General features: G+C 38.9%; 1 protein-coding gene and 1 long non-coding RNA gene across 2 annotated transcripts in view; both read left to right on the forward strand.

Annotated features, from left to right (window-relative positions):
* The first annotated feature begins 6,273 nt into the window (after positions 1 to 6,273).
* On the forward strand, positions 6,274 to 7,107 carry insl3 (insulin-like 3 (Leydig cell)). Its single transcript, XM_041804388.1, has 2 exons — positions 6,274 to 6,466; positions 6,658 to 7,107. Exons 1-2 carry the CDS (start codon positions 6,274 to 6,276, stop codon positions 6,861 to 6,863), a joined length of 399 nt encoding a protein of 132 aa, XP_041660322.1. The 3' UTR covers positions 6,864 to 7,107.
* A 2,746-nt stretch (positions 7,108 to 9,853) lies between these two features.
* The window catches only part of LOC121520641, a 35,958-nt gene continuing 22,707 nt past the window's right edge, over positions 9,854 to 23,104 (forward strand). The window contains exons 1-2 of the long non-coding RNA XR_005992792.1: positions 9,854 to 10,129; positions 10,218 to 10,368. This is a non-coding gene — a long non-coding RNA (uncharacterized LOC121520641). The remainder of the gene's footprint in view (positions 10,130 to 10,217; positions 10,369 to 23,104) is intronic.

Below are 23,104 nucleotides of genomic sequence, written 5' to 3' on the forward strand. Positions count from 1 at the left end.
ATGAAAAAGTGCATTGTCAAAAGAAAAGGTGCAAAATAAAAGGTCACGAACAAATGATACTTCATGGAATGTATTTCATTTAAAATTTTGTAAATCTCTTCTGTTATATTTTATGCATTCAAAATGGTGTTTTGTCACTCTTATATTACAATGACTAGGATTATAATCACCTGTTTTTACTGAAAAAAAAAAACAAACCAAAGGCTTAATGCCTATGTCCATGGCTATTAACAGACACTTGGGTCACGTTTTTTTCAAAGGGGATGCTGCTGCCTGTCTAATAGTATTACAGGATAAGGTAATGGGAGAGATGCCAGAGTGGTTTAATGGTGTCGTCAGCATCAATTAAACCTCAAGAGGACAGGGAGAATCTGGCTGTGTTGTGCGAGTTCGCCAGGCCTGAATAGACTAAAGAAAGGACATCACAAAAAGATCTGCAAGATAAGCAGGCAGACAGATACATTAAAATGGAAAAAGCTTGTATATTTGATGAATATTCTACAAAAGTCACCCCAGATACATTATTATTGATAGCTGTTACAATATTCTATCCCAAACAAAAACTCAAAATGCACAGTTGGAAATTATTATGCACAACAGAGTTTCAAAACATTTGATAGGTTGTAAAGAACTGAAAATGGTTATTTGTTGAATTTGCAGCATTAGGAGGTCATATTTACTGAAATCTAAAACTATTTCATTCAAAAACATCTTAACAGGCCAAGTTCCATGTTAACATGGGATCCATTCTTTGATATCACCTTCATTATTCTTGCGTCCATTGAACTTGTGAGTTCTTGGAGAGTTTCTGCTTGAATTTCTTTGCAAGATGTCAGAATAGCCTCCCAGAGCTGCTGTTTTGATGTGAACTCCCTCCCACCCTCATAGATCTTTAGCTTGAGGATGCTCCAGAGGTTCTTAACAGGGTTGAGGTCAGGGGAGGATGGGGGCCACACCATGAGTTTCTCTCCCTTTATGCCCATAGCAGCCAATGACATTGTTTGCAGCATGAGATGGTGCATTGTCATGCATGAAGAAAATTTTGCTATGGAGGCCACGCTTCTTCTTTTTGTACCATGGAAGAAAGTGGTCAGTCAGAAACTGTATACTTTGCCAAGGTCATTTTCACACAGTCGGGGACCCTACCAGCTCTCTCCCCGTGATTCTGGCCCAAACATGACTCCACCCCCTCCTTGCTGACGTTGCAGCCTTGTTGGGACATGGTGGCCATCCACAGACCATCCACTACTCCATCCATCTGGACCATCCAGAGTTGCACGGCACTCATCAGCAAACAAGACCATTTGAAAATTAGTCTTCATGTATTTCTGGGCCCACTTCAATCGTTTCTGCTTGTCAGCAGTGGTTAGGGGTGGCCGAATAGTAGGTTTATACACAACCACAAGCCACAAACCACAAGAGGATCCTACACCTGAAGTTGGTGGGACTCCAGAGGCACCAGCAGCTTCAAATACCTGTTTGCTGCTCTCTTAATCTGATGAATTTGTCGGACAGAAACCTTCCTTATTATGGCTTTATCTGCACGAATTCAGTCCAATTTGCATAATAATTAGGAACGCAGTGTAGACAAAGAAATGTTAAATAAGGGGTTACTAAGAAGGTATTTGGTACCTGGATTGCTACCTCTGACAGTTTGACCCTTGTTTTACCAAATGCTATGCTCCTAACCTTATTGGTAAAGCCTGGCAAAGACTTTTAAAATCTTAATCTTTGTTTCAGTGTGAGAGACCCCACACATGGTGACAGATAATGACAGAAATAAAAGTTTTGACTGTTTTGTGGTGTCTGTTGTGCAACAAAGTCACATTTGACCTAAAAGTATTTTTGAGTCAAGTCCAGGATCTTCCATTTTTTTGCTCATATCCGGCGACAGGTCAGCAGTTGTGATTTTTTGGTCCAAATTTGAGTGGTTTCTAGGATCGTCTATTTTTCTCTCAAACTTGGCAACACGTCCGTAATCATGACTCTTTGGTTGAACTTTGAGTCATTTTCAGGATCAGGGATTTTTTCACTCAATTTTGCCGACGGGTCTATGTCATGACTTTTTGGTCAAACTTTAAATCTTTTCCAGGGTCTGAGATTGGTCAAATTTTGAGAAATTTCCACCATAGTGGATTTTCACTTAAATTTGGTGACAGTTCCATGGTCATGAGTTTTTGGCCAAATTTGAGGCAAGTCCAGGATAATCTAAACATAGCTAGCTGTTTGCTACCTGCTACATCCTTTGCGGTAGCAATTTTGGCCCAGTTAATCTGATTGTGGATGCTACATAAACTCTTGTGTTGTTGCCACATATCAGATTTTCCTTTAAGTCTGATGTTCATCTAATGTCACTTCTACTTTCATTGACATGGCTGTGTTTGTTGTGCTTTCTCCGTCAGTTAGCTTGCATCTGCTGACTGGGCCTTTGCTGACTTTGGTTGAAAGGAGGAAATCAGGTCGGACATTACCATGATTTTCTTGTAATGTGTGCCAGGCTGAAATCATTCTTGGTGGGTATTCACCTCTTTCAGCGTTGTTCTTGTCACCAGGGCTGTTTGTGTTTTTCTTTGAACAAGATCTTAAGAGAGCCAGTGGGAGGGAAGTATCTGGTATGGTGACCTCAGAATGTATCTCAGCAGATTTGATTGAATTGCCAACAATAATAACAGAAACATGCAATATTACTTTTACAGTTATAACACTGATGCAGCTATCTGCTAGAATCTGAGAGACAAGGGAGCACAGAAACAAAAGAATATACATACAGTATCTCCTCTGGCATGGAAGGCCTTGGAATATTTCATTATCCTTCAAGAAGAGATGAAAAATTCTTCAGGGGTGAATGAAGTCTTGGTCGACTTACCTACAGCAGCCCGTGAGCTATAGTAAGAAAATGGATAGATGTATGGATGAATAACTCCTGAAGGACGCACAGTAAGCAATGACAATACCAGACAATGTAGCATCAACCACTAAAGTGCTGGGCAGCCTGCAGTCATTCTTACCATAGCAGGGTATTTCTCTTAAAAACAAAAGAAAGAAAAAAAAGACAGAACCTGGATGAATAAATTATTCCTCTCATTCAAAAACCATATAAACCAGCCTGAAGTACCATTCAGCAAGAGGTAGAACAAATCAGCCAGTGAACAGAAACACAACTAGAAATCAGAAAACAAAAAACACAATTCACAGAACATTTTCTCTCTAGTTAGTGTTCAAATTAGCAATTGTCATAACGGGACGAACACAAACTACTAAGTTTGAGGCCTGTGATTTTTTTTCACTGTCTGAATAAGAAAAAAAGATTGTTATCAAGTTTAAGAACTCTATGAACTAACAGTAAGAATCCATGGGGCAAAATAAAAATAAGAAAAGTAAGGCTGAGGTTTTTAATCCTCCATTTTTAAATTTATGATAAATAACAACAGCTATGGCATTAATAACAAAAACATCATCAACCTTTTTCGTACCAAGTCTGTCCAGAGAGGGCAAAGGATGAAGTTGTTGAAGTTCAGGGAGAAGAATGTTGTCCCATTCTTGTCTGTCATACTTTTCAGCATTAATGGCGCCTTTGCAGATGTGTAAGCTGCCCATGTCATGGACACTGATGCAACCTGAGACCACAGAGGTGCAGGATTTTGAACTGTGTGATGACAACAAGCTGGATGGTCCCTTTCTTTTTTAGTCCACAGGACACTGGGCCTGTAGTTTATATAAAGAATTTTCCATTTTTATTATGACCACAGAACAGTTTTCCATTTTTCCTAAGCCTGTTAAAAATGGAAAACTGCTCTGTGGGCATAAAATGCAGCACTATCTCTGGATTGCGTTCACACATATGGCTTCTTCTTTGCATGATACAGCCTTCATTTGACATTTGTGAAGTGTGTTGACAGACAGTTATTTCTTGATATTTTCCTGAGCCCACACAGTGATGTCCAGTACAGAACAATGCCTGTTTTAATGCAGTGCCACATGAGGGCCAGAAGACCACAAGCATCCAATATTGATAATGGCCTTATGCAAAAAGATTTCTCCAGATTCCCTGAATCTTTTGACGTCATTATATACTGTAGATGGTGGGAGCCGTACTTCTGAGAGAATCTGCTTCTCCAAAATGCTCCATTTATACTCAGTCATATTGCTGACCGGTTGCCAAATGCTCATCCAGCTGTTTTTCATTTGTACCACACACTTTTCCAGCCTTTTGTTTCTGTGCCTACTTTCTTTGAGATGTGTTGCTGCCATCCAAGTCTGTGTGCAAAGATAGTAGGGTTGCAAGATTTGCATGGGTTTAGACATGATCATAAGTGTAAAACATGCAAGGATGTAAGCAGATTTAGACGAGGCAGGGCTTTCATGGGGTCATTCCTGATAAAACTGTTGAAATCTTCATCTTTTTGGGGTTGATTTAAAGACAAAAGATATGCCAAAAACCACAAAATCATTTTTCTTTCTCACATTTTCTGAATTTAATCATCTTTTGAGAACCAGATGGGGAGATTTGAGGGGCTGATGTGATCCCCTGGCAACCAGTTGGTGATCACTGATGTACAGAATAAAACCTTTGAATTGTAGTCCTTTGTCTCTATTGAAAAGGGAGATAAACTTTGACTTTATTTTAACATGAAATTTATATTCCCCTCTGTTTCAGATTTAATGCTTTTAAGGTTAATTTCAGTCTAATTAGTCATATAAAAAGTGGGCTTAAACAGCACTATTTATGACTCTTATGGTTCTTTACTGTGGGATGAAGATCAATTTTGTACTTGTTCAGCACTTTAAACAGTAGTTAAGGAAGGAGCAGTACAAAGTATGTTGTTACTGTTGATTTTAAAGAAAGCGGACTATATTCAATATAAATGACTTCAATGTATTGGCTCTCATATAATTTACAAGTGATTTTCAGCATATTTTATTGTCTGTTCTTATTATCAACATTTATTTAAGACCTTCTTTTAATTTCTACATCATTTCTTCAATTAGTTAATCGCTTCCCAAATGTCAAAAATGAAGTTTGGCTTAAGTTTCTTGTTCAAGATCCTTTAAGGCAGTGGCTCACAACTGGTGGGTCGGGACCCAAAAGTGGGTCGTGAAGCTCTTTCCAGTCGCGTATGGATGCCAAGAAAAAAACTGTAGCATAAAGTCTTTAAAATTGTGTGGATAAACAGTGCATCCTTACATTTTTATTAGGTTTTCCAGTGATAATGAGGAAATGTAGGATTTTTTTTCTCAAGGTTTCAACTTACATATATTCTCTCCCCCAAATATAAAATCGTTTCTCCCAAGATAATTGGGAAATTTCTTAACAAATGACGACATTTCCATGCTGTCTGAGGAAAATCGAGTAGAATGTAATGTGCAATCATAATGATGCACTTTTCAAACATGCTCGTTTTGTCCTTTCTCTTTGTTCATTCATGTTTTCTTCCATTAAGGGTCCAAACTGCAGCATTTCTCATCAAAAACATTTGGTTGTGATTCCATATTTTCAGAAATATGGGTCATAATTGGTCAACAAGGAGGTGGTGGTGGATCCTGAGGCTAGACCAGTTGAGAATCACTGCTTAAAGGTATGCTATCTTTCATTTTTGAAGAACAGGCCTGTGTGGTTATGCAACAACACTTTAGACTGAGGTGACCATGTGTGTGAATAGTTCCATCAATGTCCTTGACATCTTTTTGCCGTCCACGATGTTCCAGGCAGCTGTCATCCCTTAAGATGTGTCAAGATAAGGTGTAAAAGCAAGTCACATTCAAGGAAAATGTGAATTATGAGGTTTTCATCTTCTCAGAAAACAATTGCGTCAATATTGTGAGCAAATCTGCCTTCAGGGTACTTAAAAAAACCCAAAACAAAACAAAGATTTACTTTACCATCACTTTTTATGCATACATATCTGACACATATCTCTTTCGGTTCTACAGCTTTTAAAATCTCAATGTCTGAAACAGTTCTCCACCTGTTTTTTGCTCAATAGTTTTTCATGTTTGTTAGGCGACCAGGTGTTTTTATCTCTGAGAGTTTCAGCCTTGAGGAGACTTTGGATCACTCTCACTCTGATCTCAAGATCAGGACATGCTTTTCTCTTACCAAGGCCAGATTCATATTTTTAATAAGTGGTGTAAGCAGTAATGGGTACCATACGCTGACTATATAAACCCTTCACCTTCAAAACACAAGTCATTCTGCCTCTCCACTGCTCATCTCTCCATCCATTCGTCAAATACTTCCACTGACCAACCGAGGAGCAGTAACTTGCCACAGAAATGTCTCCTGCTAAGAGTTTGGTGTCTCTGATGCTAGTGTTGGTGGCTGCAGGCTGTGTTAGTCAGGCCCAGGAGAGGATTAAGATATGTGGGAGAGATCTGATACGTCTGGCCGTCTCATCCTGTGGTAACTCTCGGCTTCGGAGGAGCATCATGGATGTAGAATTCCAGCAGGATCAATACACCTCTCTCTGTAAGTACTTAATGTTTAATTTACAAAATTAGCTCCATTGATTTAGAGTTGTTTGGCCACACATATCTATACAGATAATACAAACAATTGTTTCTTTTCTCTTAAGTTTTAAAAATCATTTTTATCTGTAAAAGTGCACATTATCAGTGTTCTTCATCAGTCTCACATTTTTGTTCAACCCTTCTGCTCAGGGGACCGGGAGGCCTCCACAGAGGAGCACCAGGCTCTTGGGATGCTCCAGACTCCTCCAGAATCAGAAGCTGGGGATGAGACGGCGGCCCCCTTGGCTCCTCACTGGTACTCCTCCTCTTCTCGGCTAAGAAGAGCTGCTGGAAAAATATCTGATATTTGCTGTGAAAAGGGATGCAGCATGAGAGAGCTGATCCAGTTCTGTTAGATCGACAGAAATCTCTCTCATGTTTTCTCTACTTGAAGGCCATTTAAAGGAATCTTTTTTTCCTGTTAGCCCTAAGAAGACTATTTGCTAGATTTAATGATGTCATATTGTGTTAAACTTTATACATTATTAATTATGGCTACTTGATCATATTATATAAATTATTGACAATGTTATCCTGCAGGACAAAAGCTGAAATTAGAAATAATCTCAGGTTTATTTTCATCAATATAATTTATTCTCTTCTAAACCCTCATCTACTCTGTAATAAACCTTTGAAGATTGCTTGTTACTGATATGCCTTTGTTTTTTGTTGAAGTATTCTTCATTTTTTCTTAAAAGATGCAAAGCTAAAGAAGTAATCCAGGCAATATGTTTTGCAACTAAATTTCCTCGTGATGACTGCGTGAGAGGCCGGCGAGAGTTTGAGCAGAAAAAGAGTTAAAATCAGAGCAGCAGAGACTGAGATATCCTGACTACTGAAATCTTACACTTAGACTGCAGCTCTGTTACTGAGGTGAACTTCAAAACTAGTTGGCCCTCGCCTGCTTGGGAGAAAGTTTTGCCCTCCTCTCCTAATCTTCCTCTTAGCTGCCAGCTGAGAGGAAGATCAGGAGAGCCATATCCTTTAAGCCACACCCATTTCCAGAGAGGGGCGGAGTCAGGGGCGGAGTCTTACAGCTCAATCATTTAAAACCATAGACAAAGAAACAGCTTGTTCTGAGCAGGGCTGAAACAGAGAGGTTTTTAGACATACAAAAATCCAATACTGGAGTGTTTTCTCCAGCAACAGACTTCACAGACATGTTTTGGGGACCTCTGAGACCAATATAAACTTGTCTGTAAAAGGTAAAATATGTCCCCTTTAACTTCCATACATGTTACAAAAAAGCATCAAACAAGATAATTTTACATCAGATTTGTCAATCAGTAAGCAGAGAAGTATAGGTTGCAGCCAGTGGCTTATTTTATGGCTTTTTTCAGTTTCTCACACTGAAGGATGAATAATACTCTTAACAGATTTTAAAATGCGGTGCAGATCATCATCCACTTCACACTACAAGCTAATTGGTTTTATTTTGAAAGGACTGGCTGAATCATATGTAAAGTGAACTTCATTCGTGTAATCGGTTTTATTTGCTGCATTATCAAGAAACCACATTAAGGATCATGCTGCGGGCTGACAAATTGTTTAAAACTATAAAAATGTTGTAAATACAACGCTGATAAGGTTTATTATCAGAACTTGCAATCTTCCTCCGGACATGAAAATGACTAATAATCTTATTAAAAAATGAAACAAATTTCCAAGTGATCTTCAGCCTGTTGTGAGATGAGTTCAGTAAAATGCAAATAAATGTAGAGAAATGAGCAGGGAAATAAACTGAAAGGACACTTCTAAAGGAAATTAAACACAAATTTGGTTACACTACAAATTTAACAGGTCTAGGCTGCTCAGTGTGTTTGCATGTTCACCCTTTGGAAGCAGATAAGATCTATCAAGTCACTCCAATTTCCTCCCATGATCAACAGAAATGCTCATTAGTTTAATTGCTGCCTCTAAATTGCCCTTAGCGGTGAAGCTGAATGTGAACGTTTGACTCGCCAGCCTCAGGATGTACCCCGACTCTCTAGGAAAAGCTGGAAACAAAAGCATTGTAAACTCACTTCGGTTACACAGCAACTACTTGCCTGTTGAAATCTTTGTTGCAGGTGTCCAATACAGAAAGGCAATCTTTATTAATTATAAAAAGTACATTTCAATGTGTCAATAATTAAAATTATATAGTTAAAAGTTCTAATCTACACTCAAAGTGAAAGCAAATTTTTTATGTTAAAATCTTTATTTAGGGGCGCACCGGTAGTCGAGTGGTTAAGGCACGCACCATATATGCGGGCAACCCGGGCTCGAATCCGGCCTGAGGCCCTTTGCCACATGTCTCTCCCCTACTCTGCTCCCCATTTCTGAGTCTATCCACTGTCCTCCTCTATCCAATAAAGGCCCAAACAACAAACAAATCTTAAAAAAAAAAAATCTTTATTTAAGCAATATTCCCAATCTTTTGGTAATTAATTACATAAATATTGACACCTTACAGTGTTAATATGTGGATAAAACTTCTGTAGTTTAAAAAGTTACACAGGGAAAGTACATTTCTAACACAACAAAGAAGTGTTGAACTAACACTGGTTAGTGTTGAAAACAGTCCATTTTTGACTCCAAAAAAAGTCAGTAATGACTAAAGATACCAACTCTCCAAAAAAAATTCAAATCAATGCTCTGTGCCGTAGGCCCATGTAGACACTGTAAAAGGGTCAGTATTAATTCTGACAGAGTTGATTTGACTACTCAGATTGTGCTGTGAATCATTACTAGAACAGTTAAACTGAACCTTAAAGCAGTTCTGTTTAAACTGCTATAACAATCAATCAGTTCTCTCCACTTTATTATCATCCTTGTTGCTAATGCTAATACTGCACTGTTCTGTTTTCAGACTTAGTGCTAATCAGTCATGCTATATCTTCACATACTGCTACCATCATTATTGTCCTACAAAATGGAAGATTATTTTATGGCCACGACAGCCAGAATTTGTCTTCCATTTGTTGTTTTGTTGTTTCTCTTGTCCCTCTCCTGTATACTACAGTATATTAAGTATATTAGCAAATATGAATATAGATATAGCACCCTGGTTAAATGTGCTAAGTTGTATTTTATTTACATTTTGTTTCATTTTTATTAAGGGAAAGTTCTAAATCAGTTCTAAACAAATTATTTTCTGTTAGAATTTACATTAATGTCCCATTGTGAAGTAATCGTAAAACTCCATCATTTCTAACGGTCCTTAAATGCATCATTCACTGACAAGAGTTGTTGGCTGGTGAGACAGGTGTCAGTCAAGAAAGGAACGCGTCAGTTGCTCTCTGATTAACCTATCAGGTGTAAAAGGGGTGGGACAACAGGACAACGGAGACGGAGAGATGAAAGAGTGACAGGAGAGAAAACAACGGTTTGAGAAAAAAAAACGGTCGTTACTTAAGTCTTTAAATTTCTGAAGTTCATTTCTTAAGGTTTATAGCGACTGAATATTTGGTTTTGTTGTGCTGAAAGGGAGTGAACTGAATCCTGTTGAAGTCTGTAAAGTCACGCTAGAAACATCAATGCTGTGACCACTTGTGAGCTGATGCTGAGTAGCCTAGCCTGTGCTAGCTGATGGAGAAGAGTGTGTGCAAGGAGGAAAAGTATAGCTGCTCCGGGTTTCTGAGTAAGTAAAGACTGTTTTCTAAAATGCAAGAACGTGGACATTTGAGTAGTTTGCACAGAGTTTCTAAGTTAATTTTAATTTCATATAGTGTACTTGGATCTGCGGTGCGGTGAAGTGCTCAGGGACTCCTTCCTGCAGAAAAGGCTGCTACACACGTGTTTCTGAGGGGTTTCTCATCCTACAACTGCCATGACTGCGAACTGTGAAATGGTTACCTTCTCTTTGGTGTCAAAGGAACTGTGAGTACTGATGAACCTGAACATACAGGATTCAAATGAGCTCCAACAAGCACGCCAACTGGCATCAATAGACTGAGTTTATAAAATCCGAGGTATTAGGATTTATTAGGTTTAAAAAGGCTGACTTTCTAGACCTTTTAGTCTCTATGTGATGTTTATCATGCATAATGGGTTGAAGTGTGTTTAGAATAAGCATGGGAGGTTCCTGGCTCACTTTACAATTACTACCATAACTCATTTGTGTAAAAGAATTAAGTTTGATAGTTAAACTAGAATACATATGTATTCACTTGCATAAAAATTAGCTGTAAATGTATTTAATTACTTTAAAACCTTAAAACTAAAATGCCTCACCTTCAATAAGAGCAGAATAAATAATTGAAATTATCACTCACATTTTTGTAATGAAAATACACTTACACTTAAGTGGCCCATTGAAGAATGCTAGTGGAGAATTTGTGCAGTGCCTCATGTTCACCAGCAGAGGGTGACAGATATCTGATTTTAAACAGCCTACTAGCAGCTGTACCCATCACAGCTGACACAGGCTGAGGGAATGTGCATTTAGCAGATCCACGTTACTGTGAAGATTACACCACTGAATCAAGTTGAGTGGATACAGGTTTCACATTTTATATACATTTTCCCTCCTGCTGTAATGATCTGCCTCTTAAAGCTCAATATTATACTCTCACCTCAAGTGATCCTTTATCTCCTTGAGAGTAGAAATCTGACCAGAGGACACTCAAAAGACCCCAGCCCAATAAAAGTTTGTGTGAACATGAGATGCCAAACTCCAGGCTGCATGGGGCCTCTTTGATAGACTCCTCATTGGGCCTGTTTGTAAACTGAATATAGGTAATAAAATCTGAGCCTCTGTCTCTCTTTCAACCATTCTCTGTCTTTGTGTCTAGTTTTAGTGAGCAGTAAAAAGCAGCAGGACAGAATAGCACCTTCACTGAGTGCCAACAGAGCTGCTACACACACATAAACACACATGCCAGGCAGGAGAGTGTGTTTGGTGGACGGGTGGGTGTTAATTCGCATGTAAATGAAATGGCTCTCAGTGCTCTTGTTTCTCACAGTAAACGTGTCCGTACTAAACACGCTACATTTGTCGTCTGTGTATATGTAGTTCATGTTTTCATGAGGTGATTGTGCCCATGTTAAGTGCATGTGTTCTGTGTGAGGGTGTGCGTGTGGGCGTACAAAATCCGGGAAACCCGTTTCAAGTTTGTGTCTATAATTATCTATTGAAGGAGTGTTTTGTGAGAGTTTGCATGTTTTATTTCAAAACTAGTGAGCACATGTGGGTGCTGGAGCAGAATTAAAGACAATGAGTGACATTTCCGTTTTTTTGTCTGTGCATTATTATTAGCGCTGCAGGCATGCTTCTACGTAACACAAACTGTCAAATGTGTCAAACATTTCCTCAGTGACAGGCTCTTTGTTTAGTCTCACATCAAGCCTTTCTTTGGAGAAGCTCGTGAGTTTAACATTGCAAGCTTGTTATATCCAACCTCAAAAACAATGGATCTGCTCCTCATCTGTTTGATAGAGAAAACAAAGTTACAGAAATTCGGAGCTGAATGAAATATCATTTACTTGCATGCATATAAAAAACAGTAGCCTGGCTCAGGGATGGGGCATGCCACAGTGGGCTCTTTTATGTTTGCCAGTCAGAAGTGAAATCTCAGTATGATCATGTGACATTTTTAAAAAGTAAATGTTAGTCTAACTGAAATCATACAAAGCTGAGTTTCTTGAAAAATTTAATGAATGGGCCCTCCCCAGTTGTGATTTATTAATGACATCAAGGCTTGTGTTTTTGGATTAGCAGCACTAGCATCCTGGCTAACAATATCTTTTGCAACCTTTTTGCCACTTGTAACCCTTTTTTTTGCCACTGTTTTGCCAATTTTTGCCACTTTTTACCCATTTTGGAAAGTTTTTGTGCATTTTTGCCACTTCTAACTGCTTTCTACAACTGCATATTGTTAAAGTTGCAACAATATATCACTTTTATCCAACATTTTCATCACTTTTCACCCATTTTTGCCCCTTTTGCCCCATTGGTTGTCACTTTTTGCCAATTTTAGCCACCATTAGCAATGTTTTCCACTTTTGCCCATTTTTGCCTCTTCTCAACTTCTTTTTAACCATTTTCTCACCCCTTTTTGCATTTTTATAATCCATTGTTGCCTCTTTTATCCAGTTTTGACCTCTTCTGACCTATTTCCACATCTTTTTGCTAACTTTTGCCACTTATAAAACATTTATGCCACTTTTAACACAATTTTTGCAATTATCTTATTATTTTTCCCTTAAAGTTGTCTGAGTTCCTTCTTCTTTATTTTACCCTTATTTGTCAAACTTATGCTACGAAGTCTGACATTACTTTTCAAGTGGTTGAGTCAAGGTGCCCATTCACACTGTTAACGTTATCGTAAAAGGAGAGGGTTTTACATTTTGAAAAAGACTACATTGTATGACAGCATAGGTTAATAAAAATCATCTTTGTTGCTCTGATAAGAATGGTTATTATTCAGATTAAACATAAAATATGGTTATCAGAGTTTAATTTACAATGGACCATGATTCTGTTGACCTTCATGGGTCCCCCATTTTGCTGGGCCCCAGAAAGCTCTCCCCTTTATCCCTCCTTATAGGTTGCCTTCAGTATGGCTGAGGGTACACTTACATGACGAGCCCTAGGGCTTGGGGGTTCAGTACATGCTCGACGGTTCTTGCACCAGTCTTTGAACTGGAAGTGGAACAAAACATACGTGTAGAGGCAAGATGAAGGGAACAACATGCTAAGTGCTAAAGTGAGAACCACACAATTTAAGACAGACGAGAAGACACAGTCTATGATGTGTCAGCTAAAGAATTAATTCACAGTTTGACATTCAGCCAGTTTGCTGCTTTCTAACTTGTTTGTCGATTAGTTGGCATGTGATGTAATGTCTTCCGGAAGAAGGTCTAGTTAATTTTTAACTTTAAATATATATATATATATATATTTGCACTGTGTTTATGTATCTTGGTATTGTATCTGCACTGCTTTGATCTGTACAGCACTTTGGTCAACCCTGGTTGTTTTAAACGTGCTTTATAAATAAAGTTTGAGTTGAGTTGAGTTGAGTAGTTATAGCTGGCTGCCTACCACCACATTATGTTATGAGGTCAGAAACGATTAATTGACATATGCCAGACCCGGTCAGACATATGTCAATTAATAGTTTCTGCCTCAGTGCTTGTGTTCTAGAACAAAGACAGTAGTTGAACTATAGGCTAACCAAGCCATAACCACAGCTCAGCTTACTGTGCCTATTGAAAGCATTAACCCTTGTTTTACCCTTTTATTGATCTTATACATCAGTCACGGTCAATATAATTTGGCTTTTTTGACAAATACAACCTCTTGCCAATGCCAAAGTGAGAACAAATTTATACAAAGTAATGTCAGTTAAATACAAACATTTAATGTGATATAAGTGACTGCATAAATACTCACCCTCTTTAAAGTAACTGACCTAATTCAAACCCAGTCAAGCCAATGGGTGCTAGTAGTCTCACAGTTGGTGAAATGGAGATGACCTGAGTGCAGTGAATGTGTCTCAAGTGATTGTAGTATAGACACCTGTGTCTGGAAGGTCCAGTCACTGGTTAATCAGTATTCCTGGCTACCATTACATCATGAAGACAAAAGAACACTCCAAGTAACTCAGAGAAAAGTGAGTTGAAAATTATCAGGGGATGGTTCCATCATCAAGAAATGGGAGGAATATGACAAATGTAAATCTGCCTGGATCAGGCCGTCCTCACAGACTTGGTGACTGTGCAAGAACGAGACTAGTAAGAGCGGCCACCACAACACATATGACGACTCTGAAGGAGTTTACAAGCTTCAGAAGCTGAGATGGGAGAGAGTCTGCATACAACAACTGTGTTCGGGGTTCTTAACCAGTTAAAGTGTAAAGCCCGTTGCAGACTGGAAGCGTGATGCGCACATCTTGACCGCAACGCGTGAATTTTCAGTTTGATTGCATGCTAACAAGTCAGGGCTTTCAGACTGCCTGCATGTGAGCCGCGTCTCGCGCGGCTGATACACCCGGCTCAGGTGCGAAGAGTTTAGAGATTTGAAGTCTCGCCTATTCTTTCTGCACACTGCATGTGGCTGTTGACCATATTAGACGGGAAAATGATAAATGGAGAGCTATATTTACATCGTTGTGGCAAATATGCACATACATTATGTTTACAATGTGTTTCTTGATAACCCTGAAGAAGGGCACAAGCTTAAATGCGCCTGTTTGATAAAGTTGTTCTCCAAAGAGCAACTATTAGTGAAGCTTTATGTCTCCACATTGGTTGAATATGTCACAGGTAAGATAAACACTGTATTTATGCTTTTCTGGTTTGTGCTTTTCAAAGTAAAAGCCCAGTTCAGCATTTCTATAGAGAAACTCTGTTCACTTGTACAGAATGCTTTTATTTTGAGTAGCTCCCGACAAACTTCCACTGTACACTGAATCAAGTCACTTTAAGGGGGGTTTATTGAGGTAAAACTTATGAAGAAGGACAGGGCTTTGAGAGCAGGGAGATGCAACTGACACACAGAAAACTCGCAGCCTGTGTGAAAGCTACAATGGCAGGAGCCGGAGCCGGAGCCAACACGCGGCACACGCAAGCAGCAAAACACGCTCCCAGTCTAAAATGGGCATTACGGGAGAGTGGCAAAGAGAAAACCACTGTCAAAGAAGACTCATTAAATCTCAATTAGATTTCACAAAATAGCACGTGGGAGACTCCATGGTCAAGTTGAAGAAAGTTCTTTGGTCCGATGAGACTAAGTGGTGCTTTTTGGCCGCCAAACTTCACCACTGTTATGCGGACACCAACACTGCCCATCACCACAAACACATCATCCCCACTGTGAAGCACAGTGGTAGCATCATGTTGTGGGGATACATCTTGGAATCTGGCCCTGGAAGGCTTGTAAAGGTAGAAAGTAAAATGAATGCAGCAAAATGTAGGAAAATCCTATTCAGTCTGCAAAAGAACTACGACTTGGAAGAAGATTGTATTCCCACCAAATGAGCTTGAAGCTCTTAGTAAAATTTGGCATTTGATACTGTGAATAACAAATGATGGGAGCCATTCATGTAGTCTTTTCATGGACATACTGTAGTAAACATGACCAATTTGAAGTCACTGTACATCTCTTAAAAACTAGTGCCCTGAAACTGCCATAGCTGATTAGAATAAAGGCAGTAGTGATGGTGTTAGTTATACCTGCGCTGTTTTTTCCGCATGTCAAAGTGTCAGTCAGTAAAATGACAAAGTGCTGTGTGTAAATGCATAAAAATAGCTTCTAAGAAGAATAAGGTGACCATATTTCTACTGTTTTTATGCCTTGTGTTTTTCTTTCATAATAATGTATCTTTAAATGTCTTCAAATCCCTTCCTTGTTTTTCAGCCACTTTCTCTCTCCCTTATGTTTGCTTTGCTGAATGTCTCATGGGATTCCCAGTAAGCACATGAAAAATAATGATGAGGCCATTTGGACCAATGAACACACCATAAACTGAATGTATGTGAACCTGCAAACACTAAAAAAGACAGAGAGCGTCTCTGCTGCAGCACTTACCCCGGTCAGGGCCAAAGTCCTTAATTCATGTCTCATAAAACCGCCACCCAACATCATATCATATATTGTGCATCTCGGTTATCTTTCAAGCTGGAACCATCTGCCATCTCCTACAGTGATGTGACGGTCTGTCGTATTCTCTTCTTGACAACAGTTAGACAGCCTGACCAGCAGTGACAGCTTCAGGAGCTCCGTGTGATTAGACGCTGCTCCCAGGGGACAACGGAGAGGAAGACAGAGCTACCAGAGGAGCTTTGTTGTTGTGATGGGCTCTGATCTCCTCTCATGTACCTGTCTGACTAACTGGGGATGGTGTTTTACTATCTTTAGCCTGTTACAGTACTGCATATTAACAAAGGTGTATATCTGTATGACTTTATAAGTTGACGAAATGCAGCATCATATGTAAAATTGTGTTGCTCAATTAATATTCTTGCACTTTTCATGGACATGCCACGGTTTAAAATAACGTTTGTCGAGTAGCTGACCTGATGCATGAAAGAGGATGTTTCACAAATCCAGGGAATGGGATATATTTCAAATCCAACTGAGCAACAACCCACACATGGTGTTTGGAAATGGCAGAAAAAAATCGCAAAGGGTGATTGGACAAATGTTTTTTCTGTCACATTCTTTACTGTCCAATCAGAGGGAGTAGGTGTGCCCTGCCCAATAACTGTGCAAGACATGCTCTGCAGAAAGCAGTTATCATTGTTCATTATCAGTGGAGTCAGTTGATGAATAAAACTCTAGTCACAGCTGGTTGGGAAAAGAGTTAAAACATCTTTTCTACCATGCTTTCCAGTACTGATAAAACTACCACTATAGCTGCATCCATGCCAGTCTCTTCATCAGTTAACTTCTATCTGTTAACTGATTGACAGACATGGAATCTGGCCAGTACATCAGCTTTGCACAATTATCCAGCTGTAGATCCAGACATCAAACCTAGACAAGATCTGATGTTAGTCTAGCATCAGGTTTTGACATCAACTGAAAATTGGGATCTGAAGTCAGTCTAATGACTGGTTTTAAATAAGTCCAACATTTGGATCTCATACAAGTCCAATGTCTGGTTTTCATTAAAGCCTTAAGATCTTGTATCATTCCAACATCAGGATCTCATGTCAGTCTAACATCAGCTTTTAATGTCAACAAAAAATCATGAACTGATATTGTCCCAACATTTGGTTCTGACAACAGCCCAACATCTGGATCTAACATTGTTACAAGACCTGGTTTTGACCTTGTCCCAAAATGAGGTTCTGACATCAACCAAATGAGAAACAAAGTGATTGAAATCTATCAGTCTGGAAAAGGTTACAAAGCCATTTCCAAGGCTTTGGGATTCCAGCAAACCACACTCAGAGCCATTATCCACAAATGGAGAAAACAAGGAACAGTGGTGAACCTTCCCAGGAGTGATCAGCTGACCAAAATTGCTCCAAGAGTGCAACGACAACTCACCCAGTAGGTCACAAAAGAACCCAGAACCACATCCAAAGACCTGTAGCCCTCACTGGCCTCAGATAAGGTCAGAGTTCATGACTCAACCATAAGAAAGACACTGGGCAAAAATGGCATCATGGGAGAGTTCCAAGGCCAAAACCACTGCTGACAAGAAAGAACACAAAGGCTCGTCTCACATTTGCCAACATACATCTTAATGATCCCCAAGACTTTTGGAGAAATATTCTGTGGACTGAGGAGACAAAAGCTGAACTTTTTGGAAGGTGTGCGGCCCATTACATCCAATTGAGATGCTGTGATGTGACCTTAAACAAGCAGTTCATGCTTTCAAACCCTCCAATATGGCTGAGTTAAACCAATTCTGCGAAGAAGAGTGGGCCAATATTCCTCCACAGAGATGAGAAAGACTCATCACCAGTTATCACAAACGCTTGATTTCAGTTATTGCTGCCAAGGATGGCACAACCAGTTATTAGGTTCAAGGGGCCAATTACTTTTCACACCGGGCAGATGGGTTTGGAGGGGGCAAATACTTTTTCCCAGCACTGTACACGTGTAAACAAGGGCTATTAACTGTATGAATATATGGAGAAGATCAACACGGAGATCCATACTATGAACGAGATGGTCGAAGCTTTACCGTCAACTCTGATGATGTACTGTTTATCAGCAATGTGTGATGATGAACAACAGTCTTGTGGCGTCTCATTTCTTAGGGTAAGGTCTTCACCCCTACCCCTTACCACTCTGTTTTGAGGGGGGAAGGGGTAGACGAAGGGGAAGGGTTAAGGGGTAGAAATGGGATTGGCCCATAAAGTGGGAATCTGACATGAATTTCTAAATGTATGCAAGCATCTGTTCCCGATGGCCATTTCCATTTTTGTTTATCAGTTTGATAGAAAAGGTTATTTCAACCCTCCCTGTTTCAGAAAGATGTGATTTTCACTTACTTTTATAAGACTTTCTACCCATCTCCTCCTCAAAACACTGAATGAGCTTCAGTCAAACAAACCAAAGCTCTTGTGAGGAACGTTCTGCTTGTGCTGATTAAGCATCCCCATTCAACAAAGTAACATTTCTTATCTTTGGTGATTTTGTCCCATACATGTTTTGACAAGAGCAGCATGTCCTCCATGATTTTGTCTGACAGTTACCCCATGGCAATATTTATAGACTTTAAAGAACTGTATAGAAACAATCAATGCTGACCCTGATGGTATTGTTTGCGTTTGTAGGTCATAAAGAGATATTTGTTTAAATTCAAGTCCATTTCTCTTCTCATAGAAGCTTAGTATGGTCATAAAGTAGGAAGATATTTAAAAACCCCACAAAGTAATTTTGTGATTCATAATATAACTGTAACGTTATTTGGCTTTATTGAGACCCTAGATAAAAATTAAATATACAAAATTAGGAAGAGCTACCATTGGAGCAGTGTCACAGTGGATATTTACATGTTTTTCAGAGTTTAAATGACACAGTGTATATCCATACGCAGTGAAGTGTCACTTTTATGGTAATTATTTGGGATTCTGCAATTTTTTATATTGAGCAAAAGAAAATGAGCTAACACTTTCTCAGGGATCCCATTAATATAGTGTGTGTTGTGTTCCTTCAGGCTGTAAGTATATAGTGTCACTTTTCTGTTTTATTCCTCTAAGACTTCAATGTCCTGGATTTCCATAGTAAGTGGCCTCTGAACCAAAGCCAATTATTACCTCAACTTCCTTAATTACTTCCTCGCCCTATACGGTCCTCCATATGCATGTCATTATATCCGCTTAATCTGCCCGGTGAGAAAAATGAATCACATGCAGCAAACACACACACACACATACAGAGACATTTACTAGCACTTTGTCACAACCTCAGGGCTGCTGGGAGGTGGTGGAGCTGAACTAATAGAGCTGAGCTGGTAGAGGGCAGTGTGGCAGCAGCAGCTAAACTCACTGCAGGCGACTTTTCTGCAGAGCTGAATGCCTCAACGCAGCACGGAGACTGTGAGGCTGCACGCCGACGTTTACAGACAAATCTGCTGGAAATGCACGCTGAATTACTGAGATTCCACAGTTTGCTCTGCTTTTTTAAAAATTATAATCATTGCAGTAATGGTTCAACACTTTTTCTTTAGCATTGGAAAAACTCTGGGTCTTTTTCTTCCTGGGAATCTTAGAAATTCTGTATTATCACTAAAATGCTTTCCTTTCCTTTGCTCTTTTATTTGCTTGTTTTGCAAATTTGATTAAAATCTGATTGTGTTCAACTCTTACTGTGTAATTGGTCTTTTACACACTGATTTGACCATTTTAAACAATGTGTTTCATTTTAAAAACTGTGAATTAATAAACGCATGATTAATAATAGAAAAAATGTCCAAAGCTAGTTTTTAAAACAATAAGGTTAACATTTGTAAAACCAGAAAGGAATTTTATCTTAATCTTGGATCTTTTAAGCTTAATAGTTTTTAAGTCTGTAAGATTGATGCTTGAAGGGACTTTTTTAGTGTATTTCATCATTTTTATACTTTATCAGTTGTTTACCCTTGCCATTTCTCAGTTTTTGACAACGTTGATAAATCACATGGTTTGTGAAAGAAATGCATGTGTTTAATGTACTCAGTATGCTATCACACCATTATATTGCTTACTTTGTTCAGTGTCAGGTGACAAAATCATACAGTGCCATTAAAAACTATTCACCCCCTTGGTTTTATAAATCAATCACGATCAACATAATTTGGCTTTTTTGACAAAAAAATGTCAAATTGAAAACAGATTTCTACGAAACATGTCAATTAATTAAAAATATGTAACGTAAGATAAGTGACTGCATAAATATTCACCCCTCCAAATCAGTATTTAGTAGATGTACCTTTGGCTGCAATCACAGCACTATATCTGTGTGGATAGGTCTCAATCAGGCTTCCATCTGAATACTGTAATTTTACTCCATTCTTCTTTGCATAACTGCTAAATCTCTGTCAGGTTGCACAGGGTATTGGGTTCAATTCATTATGCCTCTGAAGGGCATTCATTTTACCCCATTTGTTAGAAGCCTTCCCAGGGCCAGCTGCTGAAAAGCATCCCAACAGCGTGATGCTGCCACCACCATGCTTCAGATAAGATAAGATATTCCTTTATTAGTCCCACAAGGGGAAATTCCAAATTTACAGCAGCAAGAGTGTTGTAAACAAAGCATGCAAGAGAGTTAAAAGAAGATTGCTTCACAGTGGGGATGGTGTGTTTGTGGTGTTTGGTGTCTACTAAACATAGTGTGTTGTCTGATGGCCAAAAAGCACCATTTTGGTCTCATCAGACCAAAGAACTTTCTTCTACTTGACCATGGAGTCTCAGTCAAGATTATGAGGACAGCTTGACCCAGGCGGATTTACACATGTGCCATATTCCCTCCATTTCTTGATGATGGATTTAACTGAACTCTGGAAGATGAAGTGCCTTTCAGTTGTTTTTTGTATCCATCCTCTGACTTGCACTTTTCATTCAAATTTCTTTGAGTTGCTTGGAGTGTTCTTTTGTCTTCATGGTGTAATGGCAGCCAGGAATACTGATCAACCAGTGACTGGACCTTCCAGACTCAGGTGTTTTTATACTACTCATTTGAGACACATTCACTGCACTCAGGTGATCCCCATTTCACTAATTGTGAGACTACTAGCACCAATCGGCTGGAACTCTGTTGAGTTAGGTCAGTCACTTTAAAGCCGATGAATATACTGTATATGCAATCATTCCAATTTAGCATTCCAATACTATGTAAAAATCACTTTCACTTTGAACTTAGAGAGGGTTTTTGTCAACAAAAGCAAATCATATTGACCATGATTAAATTATAAAATCAATACAAGGGTAAAACAGTGTGAAGGTGAAGCTGATTGTAGTAACTCAGCTGGTTTATGAACATCCACCATTATGTGTTTGCAAGTGTTTATTTTAAATGCAAAGAAGGGAACTACTTCATATAATTGTAGGGTGCTGTGTTACAAATCACATGCACAAAATACAAATTAGACTCCAGCACTGTGAAGAAAGAAAATTCATGAAGATGGAGTGCGTGTGTTTGTGTGGCAAAGTGTGTGAGTGACAGAGTGAGGATGGGGGGGTGAGCGGAGAAAAAAATGAGACGAGGGAAGAAAGACAGAGACAGAAAACGATTACTCCAGCTGCTCTTTCACAGCTGCTCCCAGCTGCTCCACTGCACCTCCTTCTCTCTGTCCATCACTCCCTACATCTCATCCTTCCATACAGCCATGCATGACTGGGCTGTTTGTAGCTGATGTAGTGTTGACAAAATACTCCTGAGTGGTACTGCTCAGCTGGCACGGCTCACTGTTCCAGTAAAACTTGACGTGAACATGAAGAAGTGGTTTGTAATCAATGGGATGGTAAAACAAGTTTAGTTCAATTATGCAAAGTGCTTTTATATCTGTGTACCTCTTTCTGTTACATGAGAGGCTTTATCAAATCATGTTGGATTATATTTAAAAACAAAAAAATTGCAAGATAGTCTTGCTGCAGACTGCAGCTCTCTTGAAGGTGACTACCGTGAGACATTGCATTTGTCAGGATGAAAATATTTGCTAAACTTTCAAAATAAAACTGGATTAAACTTTGGGCTAGCATTAGGGAAGGGGTTTTTAAAGATTCTTTTTGCCTTTATTGGGAAAGCTGGAAAGAGAGAAAATATGGGGAGAGAGATGACATACACCAAACTGCGATGAGAACGAGAATCTATTTCGCAGCATAGCGCTAAGACTATAGCCTCTGTACATGGGTGCTTGCTCTACTCAGAGTTAAACTGACACCCTGTTAGGGTAAATACTAGGGTTAGGATACCAAAAGTTAAAAGTCAAAAACCTGATCTGCAAAACATAATTAGCCTACAGAACAGTCTACTAACAGAAACAAATCTCATTCTCCATAAAAACATTATAACACACCTAACATAGCTAAGGTTAAGCTTACAAAGCTATGTTAGCTACATAAAATACTTTGGTAACATAACCGAGGACTGTATAACTTTTATAATTTTTTTTTTTTTTTTTTTGCAAGTCTCATAAACCAATGTCCTATTCTTTTTAAAAAGCTACATGGCTACTGTCAGTAATGCTACTGCTAACATTAGCTTTTAAATCTTATGCTACCTTTGTTAAAGCTAACTTGTCTATGTTAGCTACATTTGCTATGCTACCTTTGTAGCTAAATTAGCTAATTTGTAGCTATCAATTGAACTGTTAACTCGGGAGTTTTCCGTGGAGAATGTGGAGAGTACGAAAACCTGGTAGGGAGTTCTGTTTGTAAAAACATTAATTTAATGTTGAATTCCTTGGTGAAATCAGCAGGACAAAGGTAAGCTAGTGGGGTTGACGAGCAGACAGTCGGGTATGTTATGTGTTCAAAGTCAGCTCATTAAAAGGACTGCATATTAATAAAATTTTTTGGTGTGTTTAAAGCATTACGAAAACAAGTTTTCTGCTTTTGATAAGCAACTTAAAAGCTGTATTTTTTAAATAATTCAATTGAATGGTCATGGTCTGCATCTTTTTGACACTTTTTATTGGTTTAAAATGTGTGAAAACCCACTGACAGATTTAAA

This window comes from Cheilinus undulatus, linkage group 13 (genome assembly GCF_018320785.1).
Source record: "Cheilinus undulatus linkage group 13, ASM1832078v1, whole genome shotgun sequence".
Taxonomy (NCBI): domain Eukaryota; kingdom Metazoa; phylum Chordata; class Actinopteri; order Labriformes; family Labridae; genus Cheilinus; species Cheilinus undulatus.